Below are 13,337 nucleotides of genomic sequence, written 5' to 3'. Positions count from 1 at the left end.
GAGTGGCAGGCTGACACTCCATGCACTTCACTGAACCCACAAGCCACTGTCTCTGCAGAGGATAGTTAGGAAACTCCATGCAGATCACCAAGCAGAGTTTCCCTAATAAGTTTTCCCTCCCTGTAGGTGTCTCTGTGAAAGGGGACAATCAGGCCCTCTATTTTCTCTTCAGGACTTAAGAAACATCTCCTAAATCTATTAACTCAAAAGAGAATCTCAAATAATTTGAAGAGCGGTAGAATTTAGGGCACTTGTGAAATGTCCTGAAGGAAGAATGTCTGCAAAGTTGCGAAAATGTCAAATGACTTCTCACCCCACAGTACTGCTCCTCATTGAAGATCTGTGGAGGGAGGGGGATTCCATTTTGTGGCTTCTTTTCACCTGGGACGTTCTCTCTCATCCATTTCCTGTTGTCCTCATCACCAGCTATGTCCATTTGCTTAAAGTCAATCTTGTTGGCCTCTAAGAAGCCCACTACTTCTTGCTGTTTCTTCTTAATCTAGTTAGAAGAGGGGAGGAAAAAAGAAGAATTGTTATTTTCATGTAAGCTAAAAACCAATCCAGCTATATCAAACTGGATGCTTCATCCAATATAGAACAGCTACATTTAAGCTAGTCTTTACTTATGAAATTTTATTCTGCCAAGAATCTTTTCTTTTGGGCCTGCCCCTTAACACTTAGGCCACAGGTACAATTAAGGATGCTTGATGAAAAATGTTTCCTTAGTTCCTGTATTGGAAACTTTTCCCACTCAATCTGCACTTTGCAATTTTACAGGAACATCAAGAGGCATTGTATACACGTTAGGACATAACTTCTGTTTGTGTATCAGATAAAATTTAAACATGTCACTTGTACATTTTGATTCTAATGTTCTGAGCAATTGGAACCCAGAAACCAATCCTGCAGCATATGCCATTAGTTTGCAGCTATAATTCTGATGTTGATTATTTTCTGTTCGTTTGGTGAAAGACCTGCACTATTAAGGGACTAATGGCATGAATTTGAGCTTAAGCACCATGCATGCTTCCTCACAGAGTTCTGCTACTTTTCCTGTTGTTATGCATACTTCCACCTTTTCATGTTCTCTATATGTATAAATATCTCCTCTCTGTGTGTTCCATTCTATGCATCCGAAGAAGTGAGCTGTAGCTCACGAAAGCTCATGCTAAAATAAATTTGTTAGTCTTTAAGGTGCCACAAGTACTCCTGTTCTTTCTGCTAATCACATGCACCTAATCTGTGACCAGCAACATTGGTGTTCCAGACCTGGGTCTCTCTTACTGCCACTTATGCTAAATCATGTGGTAATTTAATGACATACCAAAATGGTTACTAGAATGATCCCACCAAGGTAATTTTTGCTTGTGACTCATCAGATGATTTGAAAGCTGATTTGCAGAAGTGAAACATTTGAATATTGAAACCCACAATGACACCTATGTCATTCAGATTTTAGCAATGAGACAGGAAATAAGACGGCAAATTAATCTACTATTCTGTGTCTATAATCTAATCAGCCTGAAAAGCTGGAAAAGAAGAAGATGGTCAGAACATTTTATTAAAGGACTCATTTTCATTAGCGTTATTGTTAAAACTAATAATGAAAACCGCTTTGTGCTTACTTCTACAAAGACAGAAATAAAATGACAATGTGTAGAATTTTGGGACAAAAACTTAGCTTTGCAAAAAGGGCTAAAACAGACAACTTGGGATGGAAACACTAATACAACATGTTTAAAACATGCAAGTGAATATGCAATTGATCAGTCTAGGGCCATGTGTACACTACAAAATAAGGTTGACGTAAATTATATAGGCAAAGAGCCACCACAGTTACTACATCTCTTGTGAGTGCCCACACTATGCTCCTTGTGTCAGCAGTGTGCATCCTGACCAGGAGCGCTTGTATCAAGGCAGAGTACAGTGCACCACAGGCAGGGGTGAAAGTAACTTACAGGACTTACCGGTACTGCCGGAGTCCTGAGGGGGGCATGGCCTCCACCAGAAGAGGCGGGGCCTCTCAAGATTTAAAGGCCCTGGGACACCGGCTGTGGCTGGGAGCCCCAGGGCCTTTAAATCAACCCAGGGCTCCCAGGCAAATTAAAGGGCCCAGGGCTCCAGCTGCTGCAGAGCCCCGAGCCCTTTAAATCCCCGCCACAGCTCCGGCAGCTGGGCTGGGGCTGGGATTCAAAGAGCCTGGAGCTTCCCGGAGCTCCGAGCCCTTTGAATCCCAGCCCCATCCCAGCTGCCAGAGCTGCGGGGGGGGGGGGGGATTTAAAGGGCTCTGGGCTCCCTGCAGCCGCGGGGAGCTCCCAGCCCTTTAAATCCTGGCCCCAGCCCGGGCACCGAGCTGCGGGTGGGATTTAAAGGGCTCTGGGCTCCCCGCAGCCACAAGGAGCCCAGAGCCCTTTAAATCCCTGCTGCGGAAGCCGATGCAGTCCGGCATGGCGTACTGGCTCTTGCCGGTACGCCATACCGGCTTACTTTCACCTCTGACCATAGGTAGCTATCCCACTATGCAACTCATCACAATCCAGCGCAGCGTGTTTTGGGAAGTTTTTGCAATGCTTCCTGGGGCCAAAACGAGTCATGCAGGAGTGATTGGGAGCATGGATTCAACTTCCCATAATGCAATGTGCTCCACCCCATAATTTTGTCTGCATCTCATAATATTTCATGCCTCTTTTCAAAATCCCAACTCCCTCATCCCTCCTTGCTGTCCACCATCTCTGGCAGAAGCATGGATCTTGCACAGCTCTGCATTATTGTGATGAGCGTAGTGAGTACAGGCCATCTGATCTTGCAGTATTTGCAGAGCTGCAAGAGAAGTCATGGATAACATGACAATTCCTTGGAGGTTAGATTGCTATGGGACATAGAAAGAAACAATTAAAGGTTGTTGAAGGCATTCACAGACCAAATGCAGATGGTGGAGTGCCGATTCTGGGCCCGAGCACTGCCTCATGGGATCTCACTGTCATGCAGGTTTGGGATGATGAGCAGAGGCTGCAGAACTTTTGGATGCACACGGCCATATTCCTGGATCGGTGTGCCAAACTCACCAAACGACTCATGCCTTCCACAATCTAAAGGAGAAGCCACGTGACCACCCCACGTGTCTCCTCAGCCCAGCGACCTCCCCACCCCACCAGAGTTACCGGTGGAGGAGGGAGGGCTCTGTCCTTCTTCCCCCCAGCTCCCTCATGGCATGTTCAGCCCCTGTCCCTGGCTGTCCGGCTGAAGCTGGCAGCTCCAGGTCACTGTTCTGAGCAGCACAGCGGCTGCCTGAGAGAGCACCTGGCTGGAGCGGCGGCAGCAGGTCACTCCCCCACCCCTGGGGGCCCGACTGCTGAGGAGAGAGGCTGAGGGAGCTGGAATTGTGCCAGGTGGAAGAGGGGACTCCAGCTCACTCAGCCCCTGTCCCCGGCAGCCAAGCCCGGGAAGAGGGCAGCCGGCCACCACCTCCCCAGCTGGGATCTCGCAGGCAGCCTCTGTGCTGCACAGAACAGGAACCCAGAGTGGCCGGTGTGAAAAGTGATTGGTCCCACCCCCTCTGCTCCCCACCTGAGCTTCGCTGCCAGGACAGAGGCCTAGTGTGCTGGACAGCAGGCACAGCAGAAGGACAGAGCCCCTCTCCCTCCCTCCTGGCAGGCCAAGCAGAAACGGGAGGCGGGCACTTGACCCCCCATACCCGCCCCATGATTCGCCTATGCCTGAGCCCTCCAGCACAGGGACACCAAAATGAGAGCTACAGTTATAGTTGAGAAGTGGATGGCGATTGCACTATGGAAACTTGCAATGCCAGATTACTGCTGGTCAGTCGGAAATCAATTTGGAGTTGGGAAATCCACTGCAAGGGCTATTGTGATGTAAGTGTACAGGGCCATTAATCACCTGCTGCTACGCAGGACTGTGACTCTGGGCAGTGTGCCAGACATAGTGAAGGGTTTTGCAGCAATCGGGTTCCTAAACTGCAGTGGGGCAATAAATGGCACGCTTATCTCTATTTTAGCACCAGACCACCTTGCCGCAGAGTACAACAGAAAGAGCTACTTTTCTATGGTAATGCAAGCACTGGTGGATCACCAGAGATGTTTTACCAACATCAGTGTGGGCTGGTCAGGGAAGGTGCATGACATACGCATCTTTAAGAACACAGGACTGTTCAGAAAGCTGCAAGCAGGGACTTTCTTTCCCAGCCAGCAGATTACCATTGGGAATGTTGGAATACCAATGGTGATCCTGAGAGACCCAGCCTAGCCCTTACTCCCCTGGCTCATGAAGCCATACACCTGTCATCTCAACAGCACCAAGGAGTGTTTCAATTACAAGCTCTGCAAGTGCAGAGTGACAGTTGAATTCGCCTTTGGTCATTTGAACAGTCGCTGGCGTTGTCTACTTACGAGATTGGCCCTCAGTAAAAAAAAATATCCCAATGGTTATAGCTTCCTGCTGTGACCTGCATAATATCTGTGAAGCAACGGGGGGAGGGGGGAAAGTTTCTGCCAGGGTGGCAGAACGGCTGTCAGAACAGCCAGATACAAGGGCTATAAGAAGAGTTCAGCGCAGAGCTATATGGTTCAGGGAGGCCTTGAACGACCATTTTAATAGTGAGCCATAGTAGTGTGTCTTGCTGTCGTGTGCTCTAGCTGGCCTTGCTCTTTTGCAGCCGGATATGAACCTTGCAGTGAGTGCTGTGTGTGTAGGAATATAGCATTGCCAATGTACCTACTAATATTGTCTGTGAATAATGTTATGGGATCTGTGACAAAATGAAGTAGCAGGAATTGGTGGGTATCAGGCCTTCTCAGCACCTGCCAGCATATGTTGCGAACTAATAAAAATTAATTATGTTCTGAAAAAATAGAATTTTATTCTGTAATCAGGAAAATAAAAAAAACACATTTAGAACTTAATAAATTAAGTGAACAGAACTTATGAAGGGGAAGAACAGTCATTTCCATTTCAGGTGCACACACACGCCAGCCGTGTCTGTCACAGGTCAATGTGTGTGGAACTGTGATTGTCTTTAATGTCCCTCAGGTTGACGTGGTAGGGCTAGTGCATGGCACTGACACCACGTGGAATGTTGGGGTGGGGGGGTGTCAGGAGGTCCCGGTATTGAGTTGTCTATGGGCTGGAGAGGGAGGTGAGCATGGGATTCTTGGACCTCCTCATCTACCAGAGTCTACAGCATCTCTTTTTGCTGCCTTAGAAGCCCCATTATATCTGATGCACCTCCCTCTCCTTATCCTGCTTGAGCGTCCAGACTTTTCTCCTTTCTGCTCTTTCCTTCTCCATGCTGTCTGTAAGGGTCATCGTCAAGGCCCTGGGCTCATTGTCTAATGCAGCACAGGCTTGCAGCATCTCCTGGACCATATCATCCCAAGTCCTCTTCTTTCTCCTCCTTATCTGGCTCAGGTATTCCACAAGTGTGGAGGGAGAGACCCTCAAGGCCACAATACCAGCAGCTGAAGATACAACACACAGACGTACCATTATCAGTGTATTCACAACAGAAATTGAAACTTAGGCTACTGAACTCACTCCCCTTGATGCACACAAGTTGTAAGCACTACATTCTCACTTCTCCTTGGGATTGATACAGAACAACGCCAGTCACAGCATGAGCCACGGTGAGCCTGGGGAGCAGGAGGTCGGGCGGAGAGGTTGGGGAAATGAGGGATAGTTGGGGATAGCTCACAGGCATGAGTCTATGTGTATAGGGCAATGGAACTGAATACTCACACCGTTTTCCACAGGCAGTGGTAATTTTAGCCGATATCTCACTCCTGAGGGTAACAGAGACAGAGAGAGCACAGCTGGTGTTGTGATCCCAGTGCCACCCAGGCCCATACGCTGCTAGCCTGTGTACTGCAACGGTGTCGGATGAAGTAATTGCTGAGTGGCATGGGAAAGTATACTACCACAGCAGCAGAAATAAGGCAGCCCTCCCTAGAAACCTTCAGCAGAGAATTGCAAAATACCTCCATGAGAGTTACATCAAGAGCTCTACAGAGGATTCACGGGACACACAAAGAAACTGCTCCATGTGGCCCCTCTGCCTAACTAGAGGGGAATGAAAAGCAGATAGCAACTTACCTCTCCTGGCTGTTTCACTACCTCTCCTAGCACAAGTACAAAAGAGCAAATCAACAGATATGTCCTGCTACTTTGGGGGTTCCATCCCTGCAATTTCAAAGCAAACAGCCGCTTACCAGAGGTTCCCTCCCTTGCATCAGGCTCGTCCAGGTTCGACTGTCAGGACTGGTTGGACTGAAGTGCAGTCAAAAACATGTCCTGGCTCGCTGCACAGCTGGATCCCCTAGTCGCCTGTCCTCCATACTCCTCCGTCTCTCCCTCATCCACCTCCTCCTCCTCACGGTTCACGGTGGGGGCCTGTGACTCAGGCTCCTCTGAAGTATCCACAGGGCTCTTAGGGGTGGGAGTGGGGTCTCTGCCGAGGATGGCATGCAGCTCTTTGTAAAAGCGACAGGTCTGCGGCTCCTCACCAGATCGATTGTTGGCCTGCCTGGCCTTCTGGTAGGCCTGCCACAGCTCCTTGGCTTTCACACACCACTGCTGTTTGTCCCTCTTGTAGCCCTTTTCCTGCATCCTCTGCCCAATCTGCTCATACATGTTGACGTTTCTACAGCTGGATTAGAGCTCTGCTTACACAGCCTCTTCTCCCCACAGAACCAGGAGATTTAACACCCCTTGGGTACTCCAGGCAAGAGTGCATCTGCAGCATGGAGCCAGCGTGGTCAGCTGGGCAGTTGCACACAACAATGGAGAGTTGCTAGGTGTGTTTGCTAAGCCGGGCAACCAGGAAAAAGAATTTCAAAAATTTGCAGGGCTTTAAAGGGGAGCAGAGGCTGCCTCTCCACCTGGCCCCTGGGCAGCAGAGTTCACAACAGTAACCAGACCAATCAGGGTGGGGCATTGTGGGACATCTCCCGGAGGCCAGTAACAACCAACATAAGTAACACAATGTCTACACTGACATGGCATTGACCTAACTGCATTGACCTTGCCTCTATGCTGCTCAGGGAGGTGGTGTTATTAAGTCGGCGTAGTGGGACAGTTGTGTCGATGGGAGCGAAATTTAAATGTAGACACATCCACAGTTAGATCAATGAAAGCTGCCTTGCGTCAACCTAACCGTGTAGTGTGGACCAGGTCTAAGAGGTTGTTTGGTTTTGTTTTTAAAAGGGAATCATTTTTAAAAGGCCATTTAACTGCACAGTTCTTTTAAGGAAACTCTCTGATGACAGGACGGGTTGCCTTGGGCACTCACAAGGGCATCTCATCAGAAGAAATTAATAAGAGAACATCTGTATAAATCATACACAAAATAGCCATTCAAACAATACTAATGCTTATACCTAATGCTACAAAAGCCAGTAAACACAGTGTTGACAGCTCTAATTCCAGCATTAGCCCATCTCACTGTGCACAGGAATTTAAGCACATATGGTACACAGGGCACAACATCACCTAGTGCTCCAAGAACTGAGGGAGGAAGAACGACAGTTGAATTGCAACCCAGCATTCCCTAGTTTATGGCTTTAAGTATTAGGCATGGGTAAGCAAGGTTTGTCTAATTTCAGAGTCACATCAGTATAGTGGGATAGAACATTCAGCTCAAACAATATTAGGACAGAGTGTAAAACAAATACAGAGACATTTAAAAAAGGAAATCAGAGTGGGGGGAAAGACCTCAACGTTTATTACTTTTTAATCTCTGGTGATTCTTAAGCCAGTGTTGTACTTAGTGGAGGGGGTGGGGGAGGTCTGACTCATGATTTTTGAATGCCTGGGGCTGTCAATACTGTATTATGCCTTATTTATTTACAGATAGTTGTAAAAGGGGTGACTCACATTAATGTTATCTCAGGTCAGAGGCAACTTCAGATTTTAAAAAGTATCAGTAAAAGTCTATTGTAAATGTGTTCAAAACAGTTTTGAATAAAAACCTTGGCTTGTGTTTTAGTATCAATACATGGGACTGAAAGCATATAAAGTATCATAACAGCTTATACTGTATTGGTGAACAAAATATGGAAATCAGGAAATAGGAGTTCTGTTCTCATCTCTGCCCCAGACCTGCTATCTATTGTTTGCATTGCAGTAACATTAGATACCCCAATCAGGACCCCCATTGTCCTAGGCATTGGGTACCTAGATAAAGTAACAATCCCTGCCCATGTAACCTTTAGCAGCTCTGTGCCTCAGCTATAAAATCACTAAGGCCCTACTTGAATCCCAGGATGATCTTCAAATAATTGTGGTTGAATTGAGGACAAGACATGGAAGAATCACAGAAAAGTAATAATGGACTCTTATTAATAGCAGCAATTTGGAAAAGCCAGAGTTGACCTATTTGTTTAAAAAAAAATTCTGGGATGATATAAACCCTTAAGTATTATATTATGGCTGCTAATTTTTTTGATAATCAGACATTTTGCTGCAACTATATTACATTCTTTTTTTTTAAAGTGACTGGTACAATGTATAATTCAAAAGACTAAATGTCTTAACATAACTGCTGTAGAAACTGAGTCCAGTCATTTTAGCCTTTTACATTTTACAGGCATTGAATGTTAGTGCAGTACTAATCGGATACTCAAAATGTATCCAAAATTATGACTGTACAAAGTAGGCTAATTAAAATCAAAATTGCAGAGGAAGATGAATATTGCAGGATCCCCAATTTCTGCAATATCACAAATGAAGTAGGGCTTTAGTGATAACACTTACCTCTGTGGAGAGGCGTACTTAAGCAGTGACTGTGAAATTATCTGAGTCCTGAGATGACATTTTGCAACTCTACTGCGCCTATTATTTTGAGTGCCAGTAGTAAATGCCAAAATACAGTAATAAATAATAATAATAAATGCTGCTCACACATAGCATGGCCTTTTTGCTGTCATCTGTACAGATTAAGGTAAACAATCCCCCTCCATCACCAGTGCAAGCCTGACTCCACCCCTTTCCCACTCTTGCATCTCAGTAGGGACAGGGAATGGATAATCACTGATGGAACAACAGCTCCTTTCCTCCAGTCCCTTGGAGGGGATTGGACTGTGAGTTGTTCAACTGTTGGGTCCCTGCTGTCCTCCTCTCCATGGAGGAGGTGCCTGAGGGGGAAGGGGTGTGAGATGGGGGCTTGGTGAGTTAGAAAGTGGGAGATGGGGATGTGGGGTGGAAAGAAGAAAAATACATTAAGGGGGATATGATGAAATCATCATGCTCATGCTCTGTTCAGACACTGCTCTTCCATGCACTCAAAGGGTGAAATTTATGTCCTTGTGGAGGGCCCATACAAGGCACTCATGTACATTACTGAAATCTCCCTCACCCCTGTGTGGGTGAGTGGATGGTACAGATAAATCAGCCATATGGGGCGCATTCTCTTTGGGCCAGAGGTGGGCTCCATGAAAGCTCTGTATAGATCAATCTGAAGGGGAACCTGAGGTGCGGCCCACAGGATCAGATCTCACACATAGCTCCCAACAGTCGTAGTTTTCATAGGACTGTACCACTTTGACCCCCTAAACCACCTGCCCCAGTTGAAGTGACTTCTGGTTCATGGGGCTAGCTGGGCCTGGCTCCCTATTCTGTGCACTGTGACCTACACCTGGTGCAAGGGATCGCAGCATCACTGTTTTGGTCCAGCTCCCCTCACAGGTGGGCAGCTGGCCCACATTTGAGTGAGTGGTGCTTCTGCATCCCAGCCACCAGTGATAGTTTCATCTGTTGTGGAGTAGAATATTTTCATCTATATCCCTGACATCCAAAGTTTACCCACTGACCAACTGTCCATAGGTGTCCAGCAGCAGCAGAGGGTATCTGGTCAGCAAGTTTATAGCAGCATTAAATCTGGCAAATAAAGTTGATGCAGTTCTCTGATCTGACGCTATAAAAACAATCTGTTCTTCATGAGCTGACAGAGAATTATTTATGTTTATTACATTGCTGCTTCTGTTGTGGCTCAGCATGGTAAGAGGTGCTATCCTGTTTCTCTGTTTGCAATATGAGCTCAAGCCTACACATGGCCAAATTCACCCACCCCCATCACTCCCAGATACTAGTGCTCTGGCATGTATTTCAAAGTAAAAGAATACAGTTATTCTGTATTCAGTCACAATCCTGCTGAACGGATGAGTTTTTGTAAAACTGAAGTCTAAGGGCTCAATACTTCAAATACACAGACCTTCACTTGCCCTCAGCTGGCTAGGCGCCTGCTATATGACCTCTCTTTCCTCTCCCCTTCTTCACAACCACGCACTGGATGGCTATATACACTATCCAATCCAAACATTAACACACAATTTTTATCAGGGTCAGCAAGAATTAAAAAACCTGAATATGTTGTTTACATTTTACATTTTATGAAATACATTTTACAAAAGCAGGCTCCCCCATCCCCCAGGAGCTGGGCAGCCTTGTCAATTTCACAACTCAGCCATGAAATTGACAAGACAGCCAATGGTCCCAACCCTTCTTCCTCTGACTCCCAGCTGGGAGCAGGGTCCAGCCACCCAGATCTCCAAGGCAGTAGGGGCGGGGGAGGAGGGAAGCTGGGCTCTAGCTGCCTGACTTTCTTGTCAGTTAGAGGGTTCCTGCTGTGAAATTGACAAGACAGCCAAAACCAATGTAAGTAACACAGTGTCTACAGACAAAGTGTCACACCCACATAAGCCTTACAATGCTACACAAACAGGTGGCTGTGATGTTATCTAATTAAAATATAATCATGCAAATCATTATTGTGACCACTGGTATATACTTGCAACCAATCTTATAGAGAGTGCCACACATGGCCGGAAAGGGTTAAGTATCTTGCAGGCTAACTAACCCAGAGTGGGCCAGTGGAGAGACTTATTAGAAATGGCAATTAAGGCCATTCAAGACTAGATACGCTAGAACTTTGAAATGCAAACCTGTATTGTTAAAGAATTAGCGGTGCTAGTAACTGTGAGTATCTTAGATACTAGCCATGTAAACAGACAGTTCCTGTCTGTCACTATAACTATTAATTCAGAGATCAAAAGGAAATATTAACATTTAGATGAATCTTGGGTGAAATAATGTCATTGCCTATATGTCTCTTTGAAGTTTGTAATAGACTGCCGAATGGATTTGTGTAACTAATTACTGGAAGTGCTTAGGAAACAGGAGGTTACATCAAAAGCCTATTGTTTACCCAGGACTGTGTGGTCAAGCAAAACTGTATAAAAGACCATTGGGTCCTGATCCTGACATCTCAGATCTGCTTAAGCTTCATCAGGGGAGGTTTGAGTTGCAAGACTGAGGTCCCAGTTCAGCTGCAAACACCCTGAATATTGGACTATAACCTATGGACTAAATTCTAAAACTCTTTGCAGCTACAAAGCTCACCATCTCTTCTATGTATCTGAACCTCAAGAATTGAACTTATGTCTGTGTATATTGATCTTTTAACCATACTCTCTCTTTTCTTTTTTATAAATTTTAGTTTAGTTAATATGAATTGTAAGCATGTATTTGAGTAAGATCTGGAATATTCATTAACTTGGGAGGTAATGTGTCCGATCCTTTGAAATTGGTAGAACCTTTTCTTTTCTATGATGAAATAAGATTTTCAGAAATCTTCATCATATTTGACTTGGGTACCTGGATGGAGGCCTGAGGCTGGGTTAATTTAAGGGAACTGTGTTGTTGGTTTCTGGTCAACCAGTGAGGTATTATAGAAGCTGTTTAGTGCTGGCTGGGTAAATCTAAGTATTGAAATATCTACCAGCTTTAGGGATTGTCAGCCCCATTCTTTGCAGTTCACCCTAATTGAGTGACCTCAGATGGCCCCTACTGGGATTCCAGTCAACCTCTTTTTGTGTGGGACGAGGGAGATCAGCAGAGAGGAATCCCACCCCCTGCCACTCTTATTATAAAGGGAAATGATTGGACTTACTGAGAATATGCAAGATATGGGCCCAATCCTGCAAACACTCTGCATGGTGGCAGACACAAGGAGCACTTCCAGGTGCATTGATTCATCTCCTTTTATAATTACAAATTCATTCTTAGAAGACAGGTGAGCACATAAAAAGGTCAGATATAACAAGGGTTTATAAAGTGACATAAAAAGATTTCTGAGGTGTCATAACCATGAACAGCAGTAAGGAATATTGGAGGAGATATGGTATTCTCTCTCCTTAAGAACGAAACCTCCTCTTCTGATTTATTATTCAGCAGTGTACTTCTTAAGAAAACATATCAGCTTACAGGATTTCTAAACACTTTAAGAAATAGTTAGGAAATTACTTCAATTGTTATGACTTTTTCAAGCCAACCATCTGGTAAATCTGTATGCTAAAATTAAGTCTTGATCTTCAACTTTCCTTAATGAATAGCTCTGCATAAACTAAATGCTCCTATTAGGAAAGCTATAATAAAAGAGAAGTTATTTAAAATACGTAAAGATTTAGTAAGGAAAAATCTATCCAATCGATTTCACTCCAGATCTTAGATAATTTTCACCAGCTGAGGATCTGGTCTATGGCATCACTTTGGGAAAATATTTTACTAAATCAACAACATATTGCAAATACAGATCCATATGAGAGTAATTTTTAAAACAACAACTGAGCTAGACAGAAAAGGCAGATGACACGGTAAAATCTTTTATTGGATCAGCTTCTGTTGGTGTGAGAGAAACTTTTGAGCTATACAGAGCTCTTCCTCAGGTCTGGGAAAGATAAATATCACAGCTAAATACAAGAGTAAACATAAGTATTTAGCATAAGCAGTTAGCACCCGTTAACACCACTTCACCTTGAATTGTCCTTTAGAATATGTGCAAACTACTTACGCTAACCTATCTGTTCAGCCTTGTATTAAGCTGTGGTATCTTTCCCAGACCTGAGGAAGAGCTCGACTCTGTCCAGCTGGAAAGCTTGTCTCTCTGACCAACAGAAGTTAGTCCAATAAAAGATATTACCTCACCCACCTTGTCTCTCTAATATCCCGGGACCAACACAGCTACAATAACACTGCATACAACAATTGAGTTATGCAGACTTACACCAGTTGCATTTGGGCCAATCATGTTTTTATTCTGTTTCAAAACAATAAGCATTTGAAGTAACAGTAAATAGCCAAACTGGAGGCTGCATCAGTAATACCAGTACAATTTAAATTCTGAACAGATAAAATTCACAGAAGGACAAGAATGGTACAAAATAAGGCTTAAGTGGGACTTAAGTGATGTGTGTGCCTTGTGCTATCCCTCTGCACGAGATGAGTTTCATGCTATATATATTTTAAGTTTATTAAAAGGGCACTTTCCATCC

General features: G+C 44.9%; 1 protein-coding gene across 1 annotated transcript in view; it reads right to left on the bottom strand.

Moving 5' to 3' along the window:
- LOC123362152 (SH3 domain-binding glutamic acid-rich protein-like) overlaps positions 1 to 13,337 on the bottom strand; it is a 46,360-nt gene that overhangs the window by 30,854 nt on the left and 2,169 nt on the right. The window contains 1 exon segment of the mRNA XM_045002496.1: positions 314 to 499. Within this exon segment, the coding sequence (XP_044858431.1) occupies positions 314 to 499 (186 nt within the window).

The sequence above is a fragment of the Mauremys mutica genome, chromosome 1 (assembly GCF_020497125.1).
Source record: "Mauremys mutica isolate MM-2020 ecotype Southern chromosome 1, ASM2049712v1, whole genome shotgun sequence".
Classification (NCBI taxonomy): domain Eukaryota; kingdom Metazoa; phylum Chordata; order Testudines; family Geoemydidae; genus Mauremys; species Mauremys mutica.
The sequence above is the reverse complement of the archived record's forward strand: the minus strand, read 5'-3'. Positions and strand labels throughout refer to the sequence as shown.